The sequence below is a fragment of the Gopherus evgoodei genome, chromosome 1 (genome assembly GCF_007399415.2).
Source record: "Gopherus evgoodei ecotype Sinaloan lineage chromosome 1, rGopEvg1_v1.p, whole genome shotgun sequence".
Taxonomy (NCBI): Eukaryota; Metazoa; Chordata; order Testudines; family Testudinidae; genus Gopherus; species Gopherus evgoodei.
Window position 1 is genome coordinate 3,122,905 of NC_044322.1, and position 25,675 is coordinate 3,148,579.

The 25,675-nt window shown below is 54.2% G+C and overlaps 1 protein-coding gene across 1 annotated transcript; it reads right to left on the reverse strand.

The window, feature by feature from the left end:
* Window positions 1-1,032: 1,032 nt before the first annotated feature.
* Window positions 1,033-21,436, reverse strand: LAMTOR1 (late endosomal/lysosomal adaptor, MAPK and MTOR activator 1). Its single transcript, XM_030556336.1, has 5 exons — window positions 21,235-21,436; window positions 7,861-8,006; window positions 4,839-4,916; window positions 3,876-4,002; window positions 1,033-2,143 (listed from the first exon to the last, which is right to left on the reverse strand). Exons 1-5 carry the CDS (start codon window positions 21,274-21,276, stop codon window positions 2,051-2,053), a joined length of 486 nt encoding a protein of 161 aa, XP_030412196.1. The 5' UTR covers window positions 21,277-21,436; the 3' UTR covers window positions 1,033-2,050.
* Between the last annotated feature and the right edge of the window lie 4,239 nt (window positions 21,437-25,675).

The following is a 25,675-nucleotide window of genomic DNA, read 5'->3' on the forward strand; positions in this document are numbered from 1 at the left end:
GCGCCCACTGCTCCTCAAAGGTGTCAAGGGAGTCAGTGAACGTCGCTCAGAGAAACTCTGCCCGGATGCGTGAACAGATGGAGGACCGGAAATAGGCCCAATGGGTGGGAATACAAGACCCAGAGCCCCAGGGAGAGATCCACCACTTTGCACAGGAGAGCCTTCCCGCCACCTTTGGTCAACACTATTGAGACCATGTCTTTACGAGGCAATTCACATATGATACAAGCTGAGCCAACCAGCACGAATGAACACAGGGCTGCAGGAAAGGACCCAGTATGAATAGGGCCCTGCCACCTTGAGGGTCCATTTTTATCAGTTTCATGGTCATAGGATTTTAAATAGTAAATTTCATGATTTCAGCTATTTAAAGCTGAAATTTCATGGTGTTGTAATTGTAGGGGTAGGGGGAACTATCAAGATTATAATGGGGCGGAGTGGGGGGGGGGGTCTGCTACCCTTACTTCTGCACTGCTGGTGGCAGCTGGAGAGCAGCAGCTGCTGGCCAGGAGCCCATCTCTGAAGGCAGCACCGCCGCCAGCAGCAGCACAGAAGTAAGGATGGCATTGTATGGTATTGCCACCCCTACTTCTGCACTGCAGTCTCGAGAGGTGGTCAGCAGCCGCCACTGTCCGGCCGCCCAGCTCTGAAGGCAGCAGCGCAGACGTAAAGGTGGCCTGGTATGGAATTGCTAACCTTACTTCTGCACTGCTGCTGCCGGGGTGCTACCTTCAGAGCTGGGCACCTGGTCAACAGTCACCGCTCTCCAGTCACCAAGCTCTGAAGGCAGTGCAGAAATAATGGCGGCAATACCACAATCCTCCCTAAAATAAACTTGTGACCACCAGAAACTCCCTTCTGGGTCAGGAACCCCAATTTGAGACACTCTGGTCTCCCCCATGAAATCTGTATAGTAGAGGGTAAAAGCACACAGACGACCAGATTTCATGAGGGGAGAGCAGATTTCATGGTCCGTGATGTGTTTTCCCTGGCTGTGAATTTGGTAGGGCCCTAAGTATGAATTATACCGGGGCGTTCATCACTGCCATTCAGCTGGCAGTCTTAGCGTTATTAGAAGAGCTCATCGCAGAGAAGTCAGGGAACAAGTCAACAGTGCAGGGGAGGAGGGAGACCAAGTCGGACAGTCCCGGCAATGGAGATGGGTTGTTTGACATTTCTACTAAATCACAGCCCATTGCATGTGGTGTGACCACAACTCAGGCCACGAACTGGTTTCAAGCTCCATTAGGCTGGATGACGAGACCAGATCCTCCTGGCAGACCCTGCCAACTCCTTCTCCCCCTAGATCTCCACACAAGCTCCTGGGATGTGGCTTGGAAAGAAGGACAGAGGAGACTGGGGGGGTTGGATGAATGTATTTTATCTATGGTGGCAAAAAAAAAAAAAAAATTAAAACACAAAGGTTCAACCATGTAAAAACAAGTGGTGTTAGAAACAGCCAGTCCTGCAAGCAGAGCCTCAGACCCGGCGGCCACAATTCGTTGCTAGGCTTCCTTTAAAAATACAGCTCAGCCCTGCCCCACCCTGAAACTAACCATGATCGTCATGGGAAAGCTTTTAAACCAATGCTACGTGGGGTGAATTTTCAATGTGTCACCATGAACACAACCATTTCCCTCACCTCCAACCGATAATGGAACAAGTGGCAGCTAGGTACAAATACTGCAATCTGCCCTGACTGAAGAGCCAGAAGGCCGCGCTGCCCCTACTCCTTTCCCGGGGCCGCTCCAGTGACTAGAGAGATTCTTCCCTTTGTGGTCAACACTGTGCAATAAAGGCTTCCTATGTGATAAAGCCCCTCCCCCCAACCCATCTAGGCTGGCCTGGCCTGCCCCACCCCACCCCACCCACACAAGAGAAAGGGAAGGCGTGGAGCAGGCTGGCCTTCCAAGTGGTGGTTATTGTTTCCTTTGTGATTAGTCGGACATCTGGGCTATGTACAAGTTCCGTAGCGGCGAGATGCCGATTGGAGGGAGGAAAAAAAGCAAAAGAAAAAACGAGTGAAAGAGGTGCTCTCGGGCGAGCGTGCTCACGGGATCCCAAACTGTACAACCAGTTCTTCTTTCGCATCCACTCGGATCTGCGAGAGCGCACTGAAGGCATAGGCGGCTATCCGGGAGACCTGTGGGCAAGAACCAGGGGCAGCCATGTGAGTGACAGCTCAGAGGGCGATCGCTCACCTGCTAAAGCCATTACAGCCACTGCCTGTGGAACAGAGTCTACACCCCACCCGGAAGAGCCCACCCATCTTCATCTCAGCAGTGGCTGCTGACCAAGCCATTCTAGGCTGCAGCACATCGGAAGTGCACCTGGGGGAAGTCAGCACTGCTCATGCTCAGGCCACCCTCATCATGAACAGCCACCTTTTCCCCGGGGATGCTCCATTTATTATTCGACTGCTCCAGCCCAGAGGCAGGGAGCCCAGCTGTGTGCTCCCTGCCCAGAGATCACCTTTCCCCTTCCTGATGCACGCATGCGATCCAATAGCATTCACACGCTGCCACGGTACAGGCAAACAAAACGAGCTATACCATTGGCTGCGAAAGCACCAGGATTGCCCCACAAAGTTCTCCCAGCTATGGCAACTGAAGCAACATTTCCACGTAGCTACCAGCCCAAGAGGCCTTCAGGGCTCCCTAGAACTGTGAGAGAGGAGAACCCACCCGAGGCCTTAGTGTCAAAGCTGACCGGTCGCTCACTTTAAATTCTGGGGCTCACCACAGTTTTAGAGCCTTTTACTGGTCGTTAGTGGAGCTGGTCAGAACAAGCATCCCTCCCGCCCCCTGGAAAAATTTAACTGTGCCAGAAATCAGAGTGAACGTTCCATTGCGTCAACCAGAATGAAAACACTTCCATTTGTCAGAACAAATCGCCACGTTGGTTTCAAGTCAGTTTGATATTAGACTGGGCCCATCTGAACAGGAGTTAACAGTTTGGGTGCCTCCTGACTCCATTGTCTCCGGGGGATGGCTTGCCTGGTGAGACTGCATTTCCCATGATGCAGTCTTCCCTCTTGCTGACCCATTGTGATACATCTTGGGAAATGTAGTCCAGCCAAGGAGTTCAGCCCACAGATGAAAATGGAGGTACAAGACACTCAAACTACAACTCCCATGAGACATTGTGGCAGCTCAGAAGAATGTGGTTTAGCATCAAACAGAATTAAGAGAAACATTGCAAACATTGTGTTGATCAAAAAGTGTCAAATAATGTTTAGACATTTCTGAATGGAAAGTTTTGGTTTTCAGGTGTTTGACTTAGCAAGAGCGGAAGTTACCCACAAAAAGCAGACATTTGCTACAAAACATTATGTTTAGTGGTAAAAAACAGACTACTGTGATTTTTGGCAGGAGCTTTTCAACAGCTCCAGTCGGAGACATCGAACTTTTCAACTGCACAAATCTGACCTGCAGCAGAAGGGAACCCTGAGGCCACGATGCCACTTTTACAGTCAGAAGATCCACATTTCAAAGTTCGGAGGGAGAAGTGGGGAGGGGGGACACGACAGAAGGGATGAGCAAAAACAGGATCTGTAGAGCCTGCACAAAGCATCTAAAGAGGAGCAGGGCCACCACCCGTACTGGGGTGGTGTAACCAGCACAGAAGGAGAGGAAGGTTTGGCATTCATGTAGTAAAACTAGGAACGAGATGAAACTGAGCAAAGGAAAACTGAGGCTAAAGGAAAGATCAAGAGCAAGATCTCTGGGACAGGGGAATCATCTCCCAAGGTGATCCCCTTGGAGAGTTAGAACTGGACAGACCCCCAGGGAAAGTGGCAGGGAGCCAGCCTGCCTGGCCCTGGGATAGACAAGGGCACTCAAAGATCTTTGGTATCCCTGCCCCAGGCGCCTCACCTGCTGTAAGTCTGGATAAGGGACAGTCTCGCTGGCTAGCACTTGATGCGGTTGGCTGGTCAGAGATGGCAGAGGCGGGAGCTTCTTCCAGTGCGTCAGGTTGTTACTCAGCATTGCCAGTCGCGTGCTAGAGCCAGGGAGAGCAGAGAGAGCCGGCAGTGAGCTCCTAGTGGGCAGAGTCCTCTGCAGTGCAGTCAGCCCCCCAGGGTAACACAGAACTGACTGCCCCCTCTGCAGGGCAGCCCGAGGGAAAGGAGTCTGACTGCACTCCCACAATGCGGGGACAGTCCCAGGAAGGGGATCGTTGGGGGGCATCGCACACCCAACCAGCCTTCCAGCTGTGGAGGGGGGCCACTTGGATCTTCCCCATCTTTCCCTCAGATGGAGAACACAGGCATTATTCACGCGGGAGCAGTGTTTAAACATTCCAATGCCTGGCACATGAGGCCTGTCCTGAGGGCCAGCCAAGCGCAGCTGCCAAATACCCAGTTCATTAGGGTAGAGCCAGATGGCTCAGGAACCTGGAGCCTTTGCTTCCATCAGGAAGATGCCCAGTAGAGCTGGGCTTTAGCGTCAGTGGGTAGGACAGCAGATGGAAGACGGCAGGGCCTGGGTCTCAGCAGTATCAGAGCCCACTGTAAAGGGCCCAGGAAAGGCAGGCCAGTGCAACCTTTGGCTTCTGTGGCATGAGGCCGGGTGGGTGAGGATGTGGGTTGCTAGATGGGAGGACCCCTCTCCCCCATCTCCTGCCACACGTTCGGTTTTGCTGGCACTTTTAGATGCCTCCCCACTACCCTGGGGCCCGACACGCGGCTGGGATTCCCTGGCCAGACACCCACTGCTCCGCACGGTGCCTCGGGAGTGGATAACGGATAGAACGCAGGGCGCATTACACCCCCAGTTCTTCCACCTACAACCGGGCAGCCCTGGGTCCAGTCACCCCGCAGAGGGAGAGTCCTTTACCTGTATTGCCTGGCTCTGTCCATGTACTCATGCTGCTCCATTCCCTGGGAATCTGCAGCCGACACATCAATGATGTTACTGGGCAAAGATACAAAATGCAGGTTCGGCTGTTAGTGGGTGGCTCATCTCCTGCTCCAACTCCCTGAGACATCACGGCCCACCCACGGCCTTGGATCAAGCACTTGCCAGTGCAGAGCCAGGCACCACAGTTGGTGAAATACCCTCCCCCTTTGAAGATGGAGGCAGCAGCCCCACACCCTGACATCCCTGATGTGGCAGGCGCTGCTTGGTTCTGTTGTGAGCCACGGGAGGATGACCTAAGCCCAGTGGTAAGTGGGGAAGTGGGATACTGGGAGGAAACACAAGGAGGAGGGTGCAACAGGGGAGGCCTCCTGATTCATACTGAGTAGGCAGGGCAATTGGTTAGTTATCCTAGGGGCCTGTACACAAACGCAAGCACCCTGGGAAACAAGCAGGGAGAACTGGAGGTCCTGGCAAAGACAAGGAACTATGATGTGACTGGAACAACAGAGACTTGGTGGGGTAACTCACATGACTGGAGCACTGTCATGGATAGGTATAAACCAGAGGTGGGAAAACTACGGCCCACAGGCCACATCCAGCCCATCAGCCCTTTTAATCTGGCCCGCGAGCTCCCACTGGGGAGCAGGGTCAGGGGCTTGCTGTGCAGCTCCCGGAAGCAGCAGCATGTCCCCCCTTCAGCTCCAACACATGGGGGCAGCCAGGGGACTCAGCATGCTGCCCCTGTCACAAGCGCTGCCCCCTGCAGCTCCCATTGGCTGGGAACCACTGCTTCCGAGAGCCGTGGGGGCAGCGCCTGCAGACAGGAAGCAGAATCCTGACAATGGTACTGCTCAGTTACTAGATGGAAATAGTAGAATTATCTATATTAATGCAGAATAGTCAGAGATGTTCAATAAATATTTCTGGTCTGTATTTGGGGGAAGACAGATGCAGATAATACACTGTCCATTCCACTAGTATCTCTGGAGGATGTTAAACCAGAAGCTACTAAAGACAGACACTTTCAAGTCAACAGGTCCAGATAACTTGCTTCCAAGAGTTTTAAAAGGTCTGGCTGAGGCATTCGCTAGACCATTAATGTTGATTTTCAGTAAGTCTTGGAGCACTGAGGACATTCTGGAAGAAAGCTAATGTTAGGCCAGTTTTAAAAAAGGATAAATGAGATGACTTGAGTAATTATAGGACTGTCAGCCTGACATCCATCTGGGTAAGATATTGGGGCAGATGATACAGGACTCAATTAATTATGAACTGAAGGAGGGTAATGTAGTTAATGCAAATCATCAGTTCAGGGAAAATAAATCTTGTCAAATTAATTTGATATAAAAGACATTACAAAGTTGGTTGATACAGGTAATAGTGTTGACATAAGATATTTTCATTTTATGCTGCACGACATGTTGATTACAAAACTAGATCAATATAAAAACTAACATGGTGCACATTAAATGAATTAGAAACTGGTTAACTGATTAGTTACATTTTGAGACTTAATGAGGAGTGGCCATTGAGCAGGTGTGTTTCCAGTGGACACAGTGCTCCAGCTGAGGCTTTACTACAGCTGAGTAGAGTGGGACAATTCCCTACTGTCTTGTACATACAACACTCAAGAATTACATTAGCCTTTTTTGTAACTGCAATACATGGTTGACTCATTCAATTTCTGATCCACCATAACCTTCTAGGATCCTTTTCAGCAGCACTACCACCTAGCCAGCTAGTCGCGATTTTGTAGTTATGCGTTTGATTGTTCCTCCCTATGTGAAGTACTTTGCATTTGTCTTTACTGTATTTCATCTTGTTGATTTCAGACCAATTCTGCTTTGGGAAGGCCCTTTTGAATTCTAACCCTGTCCTCCAAAGTGCTTGCAACTCCTCCCAGCCTGGTGTCATCTGGAAATTTTATAAGCATACACACTATTCCATTATTCAAGTCATTAAATGAAAATATTGAGTAGTACTGGGCCCCATGACTGAACTCTGAGAGACCTCATGAGATACCAGTCCTCCCATTTTGACAGTGAACCACTGATAACTACTCTGAGTACGGTCTTTCAACCAGTTGTGTCCCACATTATAGTAATTTCATCTACACCACATTTCCCGGGTTTGCTTATGAGAATATCATGTAGGGCTGTGTCAAAAGCCCAAGATCTATCACCTCTACTGCTTCCCTCCCCATCCACTAGGCCAATCACTCTGTCAAAGAAGGAAATTAGGTCACTTGGCATAATTTGTTCTTGACAAGTCCATGTTGGCTATTCCTTATAATCCTATTTATACTCTAGGTGCTTACAAATGGATTGTCTATTAATTTGTTCCAGTATCTTTCCAGGTATTGAAGTTAAGCTGACCAGTCTATAATCCTCCAGGTAATTTTTGTTCCTCCCTTTGAAAGCCAGTACTATATTTGCCCTCTTCCTGTCCTCTGGGATGTCACCCATCCTCCATGAGTCCTCAAAGATGATTGGCGATGGTTCTGAGATTGCTTCAGCTAGTTCCTTACGTACCCTAGGGTGAATTCCATCAGGCCCTGCCAACTTGAATACATCTAACTAGTCTTTAACCTGTTCTTTCCCAGCCCAGTGCCCTATTCATTGGTCAATGTGACTTCCCCACCTCCCATTGGCTACATAGGGAAACTGAGCCACAGCGAGGTTGACATACTCAGGAACACACAAGTCAGTGGCAGAGGTGAGACCAGAACCTACAGTCCTGGCTTGAAGCACACCATGCTAGGATGATGTGTCCCGATGGCATTTTGACACCAAACTAAGTGACTTGCCACAGAGGGACGTGGGTGTAATGTCTGAGCGCTGGGACATCTGTTAGCATTCAGGCGCCCTGACTTGGCAGAGGAAGGCACCCCATTGGCACATGCCCTGGCTGCTGCCAGAACAAGCCCCTCCACCACTGCCGTAAGCTGGCATACACCTCTACCCCACGAGCAGGGCCGCAGCTCCAGGCTGTGACTTACGTGGCCGTCTTGGCAAGGATGGATGACAACATGGCCTGCTCATCCGTGCGGGCTGACGGGAGGCTGTGATAGTTTTGTTCAGCTCCATTTAACACCTTGTTGGGGGGGCTGGCAGCAGGCTCCAGCAGCCGCTTCGTCTCCTCTTCCTGGTGGGGAGCAAGGGGAGAAGGGGAATCAGCTCTGGTTTCAGAGGAAATTCACCTGTTCCAGACGTGAGTAACATCTCAGATCCAGAAGGAACCCTCCCAGGGCCACTTGAATGGGTTACTTTATACTAAGGACATTTACATTTGGATTACACTGACCACTCCAACATGTCCAATGCCTCTCCCCTTGCCCCCAGAATCACTTTGCCATCCTGCCGGGGCCATTTTCACTAGCAGCCCCCAAGACCTGTTTCAGTGGCAGGAAGAAAGCTACTCTCATGCTCTCTGGGTACCTGGAGATCTTTGCAATCCACACCAGTGCGACTGGAAAAATCAGGCTGCCCCTACTGCCAGTAAATGAACCATGCAGTCCCCAGGGAGGTTCATCCACTCCAAGGCCCGAAAAACATTGATCATCTAGTCCAGTGGTTCTCAACCACTCAGCACACAGCTGTGGCCCATATGACATCCTCCGGGCATACAGGTGGTATATATAGTGTGTGGATGCAGCCCACATAACTCAGGGAACTGCATATGTGGCCCATAATGGTAAATAGGTTGAGAACCATTGATCTAGTTTGACCACCTGCATAACATAGGCCAGAGAACTGCCCCAAAGTAATCCGTAGAGCAGATCTTCTAGAAAAACAGCCAGTCTTGATTGAATAACTGCCAGTGATGGAGAACCCACCATGTCCCTGGGTAAGTTGTTCCAATGGTTAATCGCCCTTCACTGTTCTAAATTTACGCCTTTTTTCTGGTCTGAATTTGTCTAGGAGGCTACAGGAGCAGTTGTGGCCAACCAGACGGGATGTTACAGATTCTCACTGCTTATCTAAGCCACTCAGGAGGGGCAGTGATCTGGAGTGATCTACACGAGAAGAGGTTTTTGCCAGTTTAACTACACCCACACACTTTTGCTGGGTCTATGCTAGAGCTTTCGCCTGTGTAAAGTGTTGTTTAAAAAAACCACTACCCCTCTAACAGACATCACTGAATCAGCAATTGTAGACCTGGTCTCAGTCAGTGATTTGAGGTGAAAGGTGTCAGCTGACAGCTCTGGAGACTCAGGTCCAGTACCCATAGCTCAGATATAGCACAGGCATCAGGAGAGCAAGCCTCCCCCCTGCACCCCAATTCTCTGCCCCAGCCCTGCGCCCCGCCTCACATGCCGAACCCTTCGGCCCCACCCCCACCACATGAATTTTGTTATGGTGCACCAGTATGGAGGTGAGGTGTCACACATCACCTCCATAGTGCTGCAAATAACAAAATTCATTCCACACTCGGGTGGGAAGAATTAGAGAGAAACACTGAACAGGACCCAAGAGGAGGGGAGGGGAGATCCCTCCCGGCATATAAAACCGCATCACAATCCCAGATCTCGCACTGTCCAATGAAAACGGCTCTAGGAAGCATAGCCTGTCTCCCACGGAGACATTTCCTCCTTCCTCTGACACTTCCTAGGCAGGCAAACACAGATTTAAAAAAATGTTTTTATTTCAATACTAAAAAAAGAACCTTATTTAAAATTAAATGCAACATTATGACAATTTACCACCTAAACTTGTTCAAATCATTAAAAAATATCCAAACAAACAGCACGTTTGCTGCCAAACTCAAACCACTGAACTGGTGGAAATCACTGGCGAAGCACCTGGAACCAGAGTTGGCCAACGTGTTAAATCAGCTTTTGACAGCAGTCGCCTCTTGGGGAGATGCAGAGAGAATATTCTCATCAGTTCAGTTCACTAAACTAATGCAGTTCAACGACCAGCTCACTCAAAGTGCAGAAACCTATTGGGGGTTGAAAAGGCAGAAAGCTTGTTTTCTCTCTGCCAATCTTGTAGAGAAACAAGGTGTGAGAGATGAGAACTGCCACCTTTAACAGAACAAGGTGACCAGGAACAGTGAAAATTCAGTAAGAACAGGTTTCAGAGTGGTAGCCGTGTTAGTTTGTATCAGCAAAAACAACAACGAATCCTCGTGGCACCTTAGAGACTAACAAATTTATACCCCAAATAAATGTGTTAGTCTCTAAGGTGCCACAAGGATTCCTCCTTGTTTTTTCAGTAGCTACAGTTAATACCATATTTCCTTTCATTAAAAGGATATTTAAGTGCAAAAGCTGTTTTGACACTTATTTTTCCTCTTATGTATCCAGGACATTCAAAGTAATTTTGCTGAATATAAACAGTTTGAAAATACTGTTTATGGAATTAACTGAATTCCAATTTCCATCCAAATGCAGCTTGACACAGATAAAAAAAATGAAATAGCATTATTCACTAGCTTCTAGTGTAACAGAGTAAAAACTAGGACACTGAATAAACTGATGTTAAGCTATAGAACTGCTTAGATAATTGTGTCGAGAGAATATAGCAAAAAGTACCAAGTTTTACCAGTCAACAAGAATCAGCCTCTTTTGGCAAAGAACTCAAAAATACAAACGCAAAGCAAGGCCTACAGGCTAGGACTATCACAGCGTTTAAAAGAGAACTAGATAAATTCATGGAGGTTAAGTCCATTAATGGCTATTAGCCAGAATGGCTAAGGAATGGTGTCCCTAGCCTCGGCTTGTCAGAGGGTGGTGGTGGATGGCAGGAGAGAGATCACTTGATCATTACCTGTTAGGTTCGCTCCCTCTGGGACACCTGGCACTGGCCACCATCAGTGGCCAGCATACTGGGCTGAATGCACCTTTGATCTGACCCAGTCTGGCCACTCTTATGTTCTCATGACGATTTAAAGTTTCCTGCTTGCTGATTTATATGAATCCAGCCCATTTCTAAGGCCTATTCTAGCTTGGACACAGAACAACGTGCCCCACCAATGGGCACGACTAGGGGCCAGCTCCCCAAATACGTCCAGATGCTACATAGGCCGTTCCCCAAAGTGAGGTCTTTAGGGAACACAACTGCTGAAGACTCAGCTAACCTGCAAAGGTCTGATAGCAGCCACGTTTGCTGCAAGTCCCGGTTACATCAGCTGCTTCCTCAAATGGGCCAGCAGCTATTTAAAGAAATGATGAGCATTCTGCCGGCTGCTCTGGGGTGACTATGCAGTTGAGGGTGGCATGCCTGCTCTCCACTACTTTGCTTTACTCTGACTGGGACCAGCCCATTGCATGCTCAGCGCTCTCAATCAGAACCTTGTTAGAACGTAAAGATGGCCTAACCCACCCACCCACAGCACCAGCCCAACAAGCAATGGCCCAAGAGCCTCCTTTTCCTGCTATCCCTGCAGTCACCCCTGCCAGATCACCCTTGCAGCCTGTGGCAAGTGCATCCCACAGCAAGTAGGTGGGTGCCCCTCCCCAGAGTTCCTCCACTGATTCAAATGCGGAAGTATCCCCCAGGGAGAGGAGCCCTCGCCTGTTGGCTGATCCAAGGCCTATCGCAGCGAGGAACGCGGCTAGTTGGAGTAGCCACTCCTGGAGTTAACAGGCTGTCTTGGGACCCCGTAATTCTTAGGCACAAAAGCAGATCACATGGTTAAGCAAACGCACCCACATATCTGAGAGAAGCCTACATATAAGCAGAGGAATGCATGGTGGGAATCTGAATCGGACCAGGGCAGTTACGGGCAATAACTAGCCCTCTCTAGACTGGAGAAAAAAGTTGTCCTAGGGTCAGCCATGACCAGATAACACATTTCAGGGTGTTCAACTACTTACACCAGTTGTAAAGTACTGTTTTTAAAGAGCTAGTTAACATGGTGGATGGTCTAGATAACTGTCCTGCCTTGAGTGCAGGGGACTGGCCTAGAAAATCTCTTGAGGTCCCTTCCAGTCCTACAATTCTCTGGTTTAAACAGGACTGATTTCCTTAGCCCAGACAGGGCTTCCGACCTTACACTGCAGAGAGTTTAGATGGCCAAGAGCATCTCGTTCTAAGGCAGGGGTCAGCAACCTTTCAGAAGTGGTGTGCCAGGTCTTCATGTATTCACTAATTTAAGGTTTTGCGTGCCGGTAATACCTTTTAATGTTTTTAGAAGGTCTCTCTCTCTAAGTCTATAATATATAACTAAACTATTGTTGTATGTAAAGTAAATAAGGTTTTTAAAATGTTTAAAAAGCTTCATTTAAAATTAAATTAAAATGCAGAGCCCACTGGACTGGTAGCCAGGACCCAGGCAGTGTTAGTGCCACTGAAAATCAGCTCACGTGCCGAAGGTTGCCTACCCCTGGTCTAAGGCAAGGCATGGAGATAGCTGAAAGAAGGCTGGATAAAGCCCTTGTAAGTATCTAGCAGGGCCATTCCTGCAGTCAGCAGGGGGCAGAACAGGCAATTATACTGTTGGTGTCAAACTAATCAGATTAAACAGAGATCAGAGCACAATCACAGAGCAATTCCACTCAGAGGGCAGGAGGGATTAGACGTGTACCTCACCCAGCAAAAACAAGGAGACAGGAGACAGCCAGCTAGAAGCACTGGTAAACTCTGAAGGGCAGACGAAAATTTGGGGTGAGACACTATCATTAGGAGTAGAGAAAAAAATTGAAGAAAGAGAAATTTAAAGCATGTGCCAGCCTGAGCTGCGAGACTGCGGAACAAGACGCTGGAGAGCAGACTGTATGGAACAAGCCGGCACTTGTTGGGAGATGCCGCAATGGGCTTTTTCCATTTCTAACTTAATAGTTCTTATCCAGCAACACCAACAATTGAGTTAATGGCCCCCTGGTTCCTTCTACCAGTGGGAGTTAGGCAGCCTTGGACGGGACTGCCCCACAGCCAGGTTCTCATGATCTTGCTGAGGCCAGCCAGGTTAACCTGCAGCAACTGGGCCTTTGGGCAGATCATAGAGTATCAGGGTTGGAAAGGACCTCAGGAGGTCATCTAGTCCCACCCCTAGCAAGGGGAGAAGGGGAGCGGTGATGACACAGGACATTCCACCCAGGCACAGCTGCGCATGACTGATGAGCCAAGACCACCAAAAGGAGGGGGCACAACCTGCTCATCAGGATTTTCATGACCTCAGGCCTCACGCCAAGCTCCCCACGCCTCTGGGGACGGAAATCAAACCAGAGGGGTCAGATTACACGCTGCCATTCTCACTGGAAACGGACGGCTCACTCCTCTGCCTCGAGAGCCGCTGGGCCAGAGCGCCACACACCCGCTAGCAAGCAGATCGTGGGCTTCAGAAAAGGCCACTCAGAACTAGGAAGAAGCACTGACCTCAAGCTGCTCCTGTGGAAAGCAATCCAAGCCCTTTTGCCAGTGCTGACTGGGGTCTGATTTGTTCAACAGCCTCTGGCCCATCAAACATGATACAGCAAAACTCCTTCCTCACTGTGTTCAGATCTGGGAGATTCCCCCTCCCCTGGGGGATGGCGAGACCAACAATGCAGTAACCACAATCCCTCGTTTCTTCTTCCCCCAACTTGGAGATCAGTGCTCACACACACCACCCTTCACTCCCAGATCACAGGCCTCACTGGATCAGGCCTGTGTTGCTTGGGGCTGGGTGAGGAAAGGGAGGTAAGTGACAGAGGGATTAAGCAATGGGCCGGAATCAAACATAGCTAGGGGCTAAATCAGGGAGCAAAGCGGAAAGCCCTGGGAGCCCAGTAACTGAGCCTGCGGCTGCCAGACAGCATCGCTGGGGCCGGGGAAGGAGAAGAGTGAAAAGGAGACTGGCCAGGCAGTGGCAGCAGCAAGGGGAGCCAGGCGCAGCAGCACGCTGTCCCCAGGAGCTCAGAGGCAGAGCGGGCACCCGCCAAGGGAACAATCGGGATGTCAGCGAGGCAGCCCCTCTGCCCAGAAGGGACACCCGGGTGATCCTCAGCGACAGGCTGGGCCCGTTGTGTTCTGTGGGAGGGGAAGCTGGACAAGCCCACCCGTCTGCTTTTCCTTCCCTGCTCTCCTGTAAGACTCCCCTGACCGCCATCATCTTGCCTGGCTTCCTCAGACCCCAGCTACACAAACTCGATCAGTCTCTAAACCGACTGGCGCAGCCAAGGCCTTAGTTGCTCTGAGGAGCTGATTTTCTGCTCGTCAGTCTCTGCTCCAGAGGGGTGCTCAGGTTTCTTCTCTCTGCAGTTTCAGTCTTGTTAGCGTAAGATAGCCGGGGGCACCTCGAGGGCTCACGCTGGCACTATCCCAGCCTCCTTCCTCAGGGAGCTCTGCCTTCGGAAAGGACCTTTTCTGCAGTCACTAGATGACTCAGATCCAGCCCTGTGGCTTTTGCTGGGAAGGGTCCCTGGGAGGCCATTGCCGAGAGGACTCATTACGCAGCACGTTTCACACCACTGACATGGATGAGTCCCATTCACTGTGCCCTAAATTATACAGACAGGTGATCTCCGGCTCAGGGCTTGGAAAAGCCAATTGCCAGCAGGAGACCCCCCTCATTGAGGACAAGGCAGAAAGCTCCTCCAGTGACTAGAGGGGTGCAGAAATTCAGACAATGACTAGCCAGGGGCAGATAGGAGATGGAGCCCAGGGAAAGCGCCCTCCTAGAAATTCCAGCAGCCTTCTCCCCAGCAGCTGACTAACATGCGAGTCCTGCTGACTTGCTCGGTGAAGTATTTCCTAGGCAGGCCATAAGGGGGAGCTTGCACTTCTCTAAAAATGAAGCACAGCTTCCTTGATTGTAGGTGTCCTAGAATGCTGGTTTTCAAACTTTTTTTCTGGGGACCCAGTTGAAGAAAATTGTGATGTCCATGACCCAAGGTTGCTGGGGATGAGGGGTTTGGGATGTGGGAGGGGCTCAGGGCTGGGGCAGAGGGTTAGGGTATGGGGGTGAAGGCTGCAGGGTGGGGCTGGGAATGAGGGGTTCAGGGTGTGGGAGGGCTCTGGGCTGGAGGTCATAGCCCTGAGCTGCGGATGCAGGCTCCAGGTGGGGCCAGGGATGAGAGGTTCGGGATTCAAGAAGAGGTTCTGGGTTGAGGGCTGGGGCAGGGAGTTGGGGTGTGGGAGCGGGGCAGGGCTCTGGAATGGGGATGAGGGGCTTGGGGTGCAGGAAGAGGGTCCAGGTTTGGGGGGCTCAGGGCTGGGGATTGGGGTGCAGAGTTGGGGTGTGGACTTATCTCCAGCAGCTCCTGGTCAGCGGCGAAGCAGCAGGTCTGGCTCCTAGATGGAGGTACGCAAGTGGCTCCGTGCAAGTCTCACTCACAGGCACTGCCCCCCCAGTTTCCATTAGCCAGTTGCTGGCCAATGGGAGTGTGGAGCTGGTGCTCAGGGCAGGGCGCAGAGCCCCGTGGTCCCCCTGCTTATAAGCCAGACCCCCTGCTGGCTGCTTCTGGGGTGCAGCGCGGTGTTGGAGCAGGTAGGCACTAGCCTGCCTTAGCCAGGCAGCACTGCCGACGGGACTTTTAATGTCTCGGTCCGCAGTGCTGACCACAGCCAGGCGAGCCAGCACTTTACCTGCTGCGACCCCAGCAGTGGGTTGCAACCCATGGTTTGAAAAACAGTGTTTGAAAAACACTGACCTAGAACAGGAGTTCTCAATCTTGTTCTTTCTGAGCCCCCTAACATTGCTCAGGCTTCCCGGGTGGTGGGGCTCAGGGACCTGCGTTTCAGACTCATGCAGTGGGGCTTCGGCTCTCTGCCCTGGGCCCCAGTGAGTCTAATGCTGGCCCTGCTTGGAGGCCCCCCATAAACCTGCTTGAGGCCCCAGACCCCTGGTTGAGAACTACTGTCCTAGAATTTGGATCTCAGTTTTTTAGCTGCAGCAAAGAGTCCCGTGGCACCTTACAGACTAACAGACGTATTGGAGCATCAGCTTTTTAACTGAATCTCAGCTGAAAAATAAAATCTGTTCACATTAGTCGGTGAGCTACTGAACTCCATGACTCTCCTCTGAACCAGGGACAGGAAAGCAAGCGTGTCTCTAACTCCTTTGCCTGTGGAACACCCCTACCACAGGGTGCAGAGCCCGATACTGCAGGTGGCAAATTTAATGTCTTCTATATAACATGGCCAGAATAAACAATGTCATGCTTCAGCTGCTGCTCTGATGGCCAGGGGAGACCATTCCCCTCTCCCTTCCCCACCTGGTAGCATGGTATTGTATTACATTCCCACACCCTCCACCTCTCTAAAGCATCAGGGGATATTGCTGCAGATGGATTCATAGTGTGAACTGGGATATCAAATCCTGCAGTCAAGCTGTAAGAAGAACATCCATGTTCAGGTCTGTGATAGCTCAGTACAACGTCGACTAGCCTTGCTTCAAACTTTGTATTTTTCCTTTCTCCCCCAGCTTCTTGCTAGCAACTAGCAGCAGTATCTCTCCACCTCCAGCAGCACCACTGCATTGGCGTTCGTTCAGGAAAGGCAGGCAACTACCACGGGGCCCCTCATTACCAGGAGAGCACTGACAAATTGCAGAAGAGAGCCTACGTGATCAGAGAGCAGGAGGGACCACAGGAAGGAAGGTGAAGCTAGCTAAGCCTGGCTGAGCAATGGCTAAGGGAGAAAGAGGCAGGCAGCTAAGAGGTGTAGACACCAAGGAGCGGGGAGGTTAGTGGAACGAGGGTCACATGAGGTCGGAGGGGGAATTCATGCTCTCCTGCGCTTGCAGGGAGTTGGACCAGATGAACAGTTAGCTCTTTTTCTGCTCTACTTCCCATGAGTCAGTTTCCTCCCGCCTGGAGGTTGGCCTGACTTCTGGATTCGATTCAAGTTATTTCCAAGAACCCGACATGACAGAGAAGGAAGATTCTGAGCCATCAGGCAGCCGAGTGCAGGCTCCTGCAGAGCGTCAGCTGTCAAGGGTTACCACGGCTACTAGGACAAACGCATCAGCAACCCTTTGCCATCACTTCCCCCATCTTGAGGCTATGGGGCTGGCGGTAGATCCTACGCTTTGCTGTGCTGCATGGGAGAGCAGGGCTGAGCTACCCTTGGCTAGGCAGCATCCCAGCGGGAGGAGAGAACAGCACCACCTTAGCACAGCAATGGGTGCGTTAGAAATCCCTGGTCTGGAGCAGCCCGGGGGTGATTGGAGGCTTGCAGCATCAGAGAAGCCAGCTAGCCCCCAAAGCCAAACTTCCAAAGCTGAGTCCACCTCTGAGAAGAGGGTTTGACGCAATCATACCCCCCACTAGACCGACCCATCTTATCTCAGACCTCCTTTGTGCCTCCATAACTAGCCTTTCCTCTTCCTCACTTGTGAAACACTGGGGTGGCTCTTCATAGCACGCTGCCCCCTCTCCTTCCTCCCATGCTCAGAGGAGCTGTGAAACAGCTTACCGTGAAGTGCCAGCGGCACTAGACACACGTGGGGCAGCTTACACCTCAGAGCTCCTGTTTCAGGCCTTCTGCAAACTCAGGAAGACATCTGTAACACTCACCACACAGTCTGGAGAGGTTCTGCCCAGCCAGCCCAGCCGGAGATTTGTTTGTTTTAGAGATGAAGGCTGAGAGTTTGAAGAGCAATAGAGAAGTCTGTTGACAGCTGCCTGACTAGTCCAGTCCTCTGCACCTGTTAACACCCTTAGTTCACTGGTGGTGCGTACTTGTGGGATTAATGCACCTTAAACTTAGTCCCCAGCATCCCAATCTGAACGGTCCCAGTGAGACTGCAGTCAGGCCTGGACAATGCCGGAAAGACTGACAGAGAGGAGAACAAGGTGATTAAAGGAAAGGCTAGTTTATGAGGAGAGATTAAAGATGAAAGGCCACATCCACGAAAGCTTTGCCATTTACTTCAACAGGAGAAAGAGCCAGACCTAAGTGCACACAGCTTGGCTAAATGAGGGGGCACCGGGGGGGTGTCTGCAGTGGTTCCACATGATAAATGCAAGACAACTATTTGGACGGTGCAAACCCCAGGAGGGACAGGAATGCAGAGGCACTTGGGGTTACAACCCCAGACTAAAGCTACCATGGGAAGTTCCACTTATCCATTTGTCCAGCACGTCTGACTCGGCCAATCCACTAAGCTGCCTTGGCTTTTAATCACGGCAAAGGGCGAGTGCCTGGCCAGATACGTTTCCATAGTGATTCCGCAGGGATAAAATAATGACATGAAAGAAGATTTAGGCTGAATCTCAGGGACAGCCTTCCTCAGAATGAGATCTGGTCAGCAGGACACTAGTGTCCTAGGGGAAGCTGTAACAACTCCATTGTTGAGACAACTGAGGTTTCATTTGATTAAGGGAAAAGATCAGTTTCGGCCAATACATGCCAGCTACATCCTACTCAAGACAAGTCCATAGACTGGGCAAGACAGTAGCAACTACACTGCAGAGAATAATCCGACACTGACCAGAGCAGGTGGGGTGGGAAGTGTCCCACAAGCCTCTGCTCTTATTTCTAGGCTTCTGTACCTGATTTCAGATCCACTTTTCCATGTACTGAAAAAAAAAGTTCTATATGGCTGAATGTGCTGATTCCGCTGCATTCTCAGCAGGTGACTGCTGTGTTCCCCAGGAAAAGTAAACAGTTTTAACACACACTTGAAAACAGAAGATTCCCCCAAGGCCCAGGGGCAGGGAGCATCAGTTGGGGAAGTAAACAAAGCCTGAGGAGCAGCTGCTTACTATGTGGCCAAGGATAAGCCTCTTTCATTAAAGTTCAGCTATTTATAGCTGTCCCACCAGCAGCTCCATAACCTTCTGGCTTCCACTGGATGGCTACGCATAGTGGTGCCTGAGCTGAGAACGGATGAACGGCAATTTGGGATGGCACATTGCTAGACAGCGACAAAGACGACGACTGCGGAATTCAAGTCACTCCTGCCTGTCCACTGTTGCGAAAGTTTCTGAAGGCAGAATGACTGGTTCTCATTCCCACACTGGGAAAGCCTCACCCCCTTGCTGCTCTGGGCGTACACTAGTACAACACCCCCACAACCAGGCTTTTACGTAGCTACGTCGTTACTGACCACCTGAGTGGGAACAAGGCCTGAATCTCTTTGCCCTACATTCGCAGCCTCTGGTTTAAAGGGCTGCTGGTGGAAAGCCTCAGCGAGCACGCTCGAGAACGCTACCATAGGCAAGCTGTTCTTAGCACACGTTAAGCTGGTTGAGCAGAAGCCTAGAGGAGTGCCTAGACTTCAGTTTAATCACTGTAGCACGTGGTAAAGCCTGAGCTGCTGTGCTGACGTGCAAGTTCTCAAATATGTTGGTTAGCTAACACATTCTGAGCCCACAATGCTAAATCCTAACTCCTAATAACCCAGCCATGTCCTTCAAATCCCAGAGGATGAGGCCAAGCTCCACCGATGTCTTTTGACAAACACCCTCACTAGTCCCAAGAGTTTGCCATCATCCCTGGCCAAATTCTCCCTCCAGTCATCCCCTTGCGGGGAGCTCACTGCAAGTCCGTAGGGCCCTATTTCCTTAGGATATGATGGAGGCCCTTGGCTTTTCAGGCAATAAAATCAGCCCTCTCCCTGCTGGGACAGGGGGGATCTCTTCCACTCTTCATCCCACCCTCCACTCCCTACCTGTATCATCTTTCTGGCAACAGACACTCTTTGCAAACCCAGCATTTTCAGATATCTTTCCTGCCTTCGTTCTAAAGCGTGTCTAGCCACAGCCCCATACTAAAACACACTGATGTAGGTTTTAACAATACAGAAACTCCCAAGGGATACCCTGGTACCCAGCTACATTGAAGCTAGAGTCACTGATTACTCCATTTCCGTATTTTGTCCATTATGGTTTGGATACAGGCCAAAGAATGAGACAAGCCACAACCCCCCCGGAGTGAACCGAGATATGGCTGTTTGTGGTCCTCCGAAGTCTCTCACTTGCATGGGGGTGCATTTCCAGATGGTGAAAAGTGGCAGCTGAATAGCCCTTTAGCCACCTAATGGAGACAGCCTGGGACACAGCCCCACACCCTGCCCGCTGGCTCAACTCCTCTCTGGAAAAACCATCTGGGAGCATGAGATGGAAATTCAGTCTCCATGGATCATTCTGTCTGTGGCCTCTCTGCTGAGACTGGCAGCAGGGGAACAGTTACAATGTCAATTATACTGGTAGGTTTTTCGAGGTCAACTGCAGTCTAATGGGCATTTACATGAGGTTGCTAAACCTTCTGCACAGCTCGTGAACTGACCACCCCCAGATGAGACCTGATGGACATGCTAATTTGCACTAGTGGTTTGGGAGGAGAAAGTCTCCATATCTCACTCCCAACCTATCATCAGTACGTGACTGCATCCTACTGGAGGCCCACGGCCGCTGGCTGGAGACAGCCATTAAACCCAGTCCAAACAGGGTGACAAATGGCCCCAAGGGCAGGAATTTCCCCTGGAAAGAGTTTGTTTCCCATTTTCTGGATTCTTCAACTGGTTTGTAACAGACCCTTTCCAATGGCCCCCTCTCCCCACAAACACCCTGACTCCTAGGCCCTCCCCACCAGGGGAAAGAACAGACAGAAAGCCCCCTCTCTTCCTCCCTCCCATGAAATCCCTACGCTCCCGGGTCCCCTACTCCCAGTTACGCACTGAGACCTTCTTCCCCAGCCTGGTTCCTCCCCCAGAAAGAGGTCAGGCCAGCTAGCAAACACAATGCCGCTTGGACTCCCGGTGGGTGGGGAGAGTGACCCCATCTCTGGAGAGTCACAGCCTGGCAAGGGGACACCCTCTCCCCAACCCCCACTCACCTTGCCTGAGGGCCTCTTCTTCCACAGCAGGCTCCATCCCTACCCTCAGGTCTTCTCTGACCCTTTGCTTCCCCAGTGACTGTGGCCCCCGGTCATTCTTCTCCAGCCCCTTGGTCTCTCCCCTCCCCTTCACAACAGCACAGCTTCTCCTGACACCCTGAACCTGGCCAAAGACTCCTCAGTGACCCTCCTCTCCTGAATACCCCAACCTAGGCCCTCCTGCCTCCCAGGGACACCAACACCCCCACTTAACCCCTCCCCACAGTAACCCCCTCTCTGGACAGCCCAACCCAGCACCTCCTACCTCTCATGGACCCCCCCCACATAGCCCCTCCCTGCAGTAGCCCGCTCTCCTGGACACCCCAACCCTGCCCCTCTTGCCTCCTAGATACCCCCCAACACCCCCACCTAGCCCCTCCCCACAGTAACCCCCTCTCCTGGACACCCCAACCCAGCCCCTCTTGCCTCCTAGGGACCCCCCCAACACTCCCACCTAGCCCCTCCCCGCAGTAACCCCCTCTCCTGGACACCCCAACCCAGCCCCTCCTGCCTCCTAGGGACCCCCCCAACACCCCCACCTAGCCCCTCCCCACAGTAACCCCCTCTCCTGGACAGCCAGGCTTCCCCCCGCCCTACGGCTCGTCCCCTGCCCCCCCGCCGCTCACCTGGTCGGTGGCCTCGTTCTCGCTGCTATAGCAGCACCCCATGGCCGGGCGCGGCGGGGCCGGTCTCCGGGGAGGGGGAGGGGAGGGACGCGGTACGGTGTCCGGCTCGGGCCCTGCCGCCCCGATCACATGAGCAGCGCACCCGCCCCTCCAGCCAACAAACAACCCTGCGGGGAGGGAGGGAGGGAGGGGGCAGCCACTCACTCGCCCTTCCCGTTCCCCGCTTCCGGACACGTGACCCGGAGCGCCAATGGCGAGCGCGGACCCGGGCCCCTGCCTCACGTGAGGAGGCCGAGCCAATCGAGCGCCGAGGGACACTCACAGGACGGGGAGGGCCGCAGCGAGAGGGCGGAGCCCGGAGAGAGCGACCCCTGAGGTCACGTGAGCAGGAATAGCCAATCTGCACGTGATGGGAGAATTCAGACAAGCACAATCAACAACCGAGAAGTGGATCGTGGCAGCCTGGCACAGCTTCCCGGGCGGGGGGCTCCGTGCAGAGCAGATCGCACCAGCGCCCCCCCGGGCCCACGTGCCTGTTCCTGGACCGGCCCCGGGGCAGAGACCTGCCTGCGCCGCCGCTGCTCTGACACCCGGTCCCTGGTCACATGCACCCCCCCGGCGTGAGACCCCCCCCCAGACATGGGCCTGGATCCCCCCCGGCGTGAGACCCCCCCCCAGACATGGGCCTGGATCCCCCCCGGCGTGCGACCCCCCCCCCCAGACATGGGCCCGGACCCCCCCCGGCGTGGCGACCCCCCCAGACATGGGCCCGGACCCCCCCCCGCCGTGCGACCCCCCCAGACATGGGCCCAGACCCCCCCGGCGTGCGACCCCCCCAGACATGGGCCCGGACCCCGCCGTGCGACCCCCTCCCGCCGTGCGATCCCCCAGACATGGGCCCGGACCCCCCCGTCCTCCCGCCGTGCGACCCCCCCCAGACATGGGCCCGGACCCCCCCCGGCGTGCGACCCCCCAGACATGGACCCGGACCCCCCCAGACATGGGCCCGGATCCCCCCGCCGTGCGACCCCCCAGATATGGGCCCGGACCCCCCCATCCTCCCGCCTTGCGACCCCCCCGGCGTGCGACCCCCCAGACATGGGCCCGGATCCCCCCGTCCTCCCTCCTTGCGACCCCCCCCGGCGTGCGACCCCCCAGACATGGGCCCGGACCCCCCCGTCCTCCTGCCTTGCGACCCCCCCGCCTTGCGACCCCCCAGACATGGGCCTGGACCCCCCCGTCCTCCCGCCGTGTGACCCCCCCCCGGCGTGCGACCCTCCAGACATGGGCCCGGACCCCCCCGTCCTCCCGCCTTGCGACCCCCCAGACATGGGCCCGGAGCCCCCTCACCGTCCAACCCCCCCCCCGCCACCCCAGACATGGGGCCCGGACCCCCCATTCTCCTGCCGTGCGACCCCCCCCCCCAGACATGGGGCCTGGACCCCCATCCCTGCTGTCCAATCCCCTCACAAACATGGGGACTGGACCCGCAGACATGGGCCCAGACCCCTCCCCGCTGTGTGACCCCCCCCCGCCTTGTGACCCCCCCCCGCCTTGTGACCCCCCAGACATGGGCCCGGACCCCTCCCTGCCGTGCAACCCCCCAGACATGGGGCCCAGACCCCCCATCCTCCCGCCATGCGACCCCCCCAGACATGGGGCCCGGACCCCCATCCCTGCTGTCCGATTCCCCCACAAACATGGGGACTGGACCCTACACCCCCACCATCTGACCCCCCCTCCAGACATGGGATCCCCCCCAGAAATGGGGCCCGGACCGCCATCCTTGCTGTCCGACCCTCCCCCAGACATGGGGGCTGGACCCCCCACCCCCACCGTCTGACACCCCCACCCCCACCCCATACATGGGGCCCGGACCCCCGTCCCTGCCGTCCGACCTCCCCAGACATGGGGCCCAGACCCTGTCCCCACTGTGCGACCCCCCCCAGACATGGGACCCGGATCCCCGTCCCTGCCGTCCGACCCCCCCACCCCCCCCAGACATGGGGCCCGGACCCCCTACCCCCACCATTCCTACCCCCCTTCCTCCCACCCCAGACATGGGCCTGGACCCGTCCACCCCCACCCCAGACATGGGACCCGGCCCCCCATCCCCGCTGTCTGACCCCCCCATCACCCCAGACATGGGGTCCGGACTGCCGTCCCTACCGTCTGACCCTCTCTACCACCCCAGACATGGGGCCCGGACCCCCATCCCCACCGTCCGACCCCCCCCACCCCAGACATGGGGCCCGGACCCCTGTCCCCGCCATCCTACCCCCCACCCCAGACATGGGGTCCGGACCCCCGTCCCCACCGTCCGACCCCCCACCCCAGACATGGAGCCCAGATCCCCCCATCCCCCTGCCATCCGACCCCCCACTGCCACCCCAGACATGGGCCCCAGACCCCCATCCCTGCCGTTCGACTCCCCACCCCACCCCAGACATGGGGACTGGACCCCCCACTCCAGACATGGGGCCCAGATCCCCCCATCCCCCTGCCGTCCAACCCCCATCCCTGACGTCCGACCCCCACCCCACCCCAGACATGGGGCCTGGATCCTCCCACCCCAGACACAGGGACTGGACCCCCCACCATTCCGACCCCCCTTCTCCCCACCCCAGACATAGGGCCTAGATCCCCCCATTCCCCTGCCATCTGAACCCCCACCGCCACCCCAGACACAAGGCCCGGACCCCTATCCCTGCCGTCTGACCCCCCACCCCACCGCAGACATGGGGCCTGGATCCCCCTCACCCCAGACACAGGGACTAGACCCCCCACTCCCACCATTCCGACCCCCCTTCTCCTCACCCCAGACATGGAGCCTAGATCCCCCCATCCCCCTGCTGTTCTGACCCCCCACCTCAGATATGGGGCCCAGACACCCCATTCCCCTGCTGTCCGCCCCCCCACTCCAGACATGGGGCCCGGAACCCCCATCCCCCCCGCCATCCGACCCCCCACCCCAGACATGGGGCCCGGACCCCCCACCCCCCCCCCAGTTTCAACCCGCCTCTACCAACCCCAGACATGGGACCTGGATCCCCCATCCCCTCGCCGTTCCTGGCTATTTGGGGAGGCACAGCCTCCCCTAACCCACCCTCCATACAATTTCTGAAACCCGATTCGGCCCCCCTGCTCTAGAGCCACACCAAAGGGCTAGAATGCCCAGTGGACTCGGTGGCTGTGATCGTTGCAGGGGGCCGGGGGTGTTAATTCCTGCAGTCCTAGAGATGGGAAGGGTCGCAGCCCAAGTTGGCAGAGCCCCACTCGTTTGCCCTGAGGAAACTCCTGTCCTTTGCCAGAAGGTGGATCCCGGCCTGACAAAAAGGCCTGCCAAGGACTCAGCTGCCAAGGCCGCCAGAGCTAGAGGGAAGGGGGGAGTCCGGAGGTGATCGCTAAGGGAAGCAGCTGAGGGATCTCAGCAGTTCCAGGTGCTTTTCCTGGAGATAAAAACTCCGGCACAAGGAAAACTGCAGTTTTGGTGCTTCAGTAAAAAACCCGGAGCCGTTCCCATATCTCTGAGGGGCCAGCTGCTCAGCTGGTGTACGCTGGTGTCACTGTCGTGCCAATGGATTTGGCCTTCTACGGCTGCTTAGCGAGAGGGAGCCAAATAGAGCTACGTTTTGGATGATTTTAAAACGTTTCCTCTGCTAAAGAGTCAAAATTTAACTGGTACAACAGGATAGAAAATGTACATGTCCCCTGGAGAGTCAGGGTGGGAAATGCAGAGATTTAAGCCCACTCATGAACGTGTGTTGCACGGTCCCGTTTTAAGTGCAAATCTCAGTGCAAGGGTAACTGTGGAGTCACTGCCAGTGCCTCTCTCATAGGGCGGTGTTGCCTGTGGCAGAGCCGCTGCGCAGAGCCTGAGTTTGTTCTTCATAACCTAAACAGGGCAATGGGTTGTGTTCACATGACTGTCAGCTACGAGAGCTGAGCTGAGCTGGGTGAATAATTCTAACAACTGCCCTTGTGCTAGTGCATTCATGGAAGGGTCAGGGCTGCCCGGGGGGGGGGGGGCAAGTAGGGCAATTTGCCGAGCGGGGTCCTTCACTTGCTCTGGGGGCCCCGGAAAACTCTTGTGGGGCTGGGGCCCCTGGAGCTTCTTCCGCTCCGGGTCTTCAGCGGCAGGGGGTCTCTTCTGCTCCGGGCAGGAAGGACCCCCCGCCGCCGATGTGCCGGGTCTTCAGTGGCGGGAGGCCCCCGCCGCAAGTCTTTGGGGTACTTCGGTGGCGGGTCCTGGAGCGGAAGGACCCACCGCCGCCGAATTACCGCTGAAGCAGGGGCCCCCCGCCGCCGAAGACCCCAGGCCCCCTGAATCCTCTGGGCGGCCTTGGGAAGGGTCACTGAGCCCTTGAGCGAGGTGGGTTATGGGGAATATTCCCAGGCCTGCTCTGAAAACGCTTTGTATCAGAGCCCCGTGCTCTGTGCA

Bases quoted from the DNA above. Each gene is read 5' to 3' on its own strand.
- LAMTOR1 (XM_030556336.1), bottom strand. From the start codon at position 21,276: ATGGGGTGCTGCTATAGCAGCGAGAACGAGGCCACCGACCAG. The intron at 4,003-4,838 runs GTAAAGGACTCT...CCCTGGCTCTAG, and splicing joins GACAGAGCCAGGCAATACAG to CACGCGACTGGCAATGCTGA. The intron at 2,144-3,875 runs GTGAGGCGCCTG...TCTTGCCCACAG, and splicing joins CTTATCCAGACTTACAGCAG to GTCTCCCGGATAGCCGCCTA.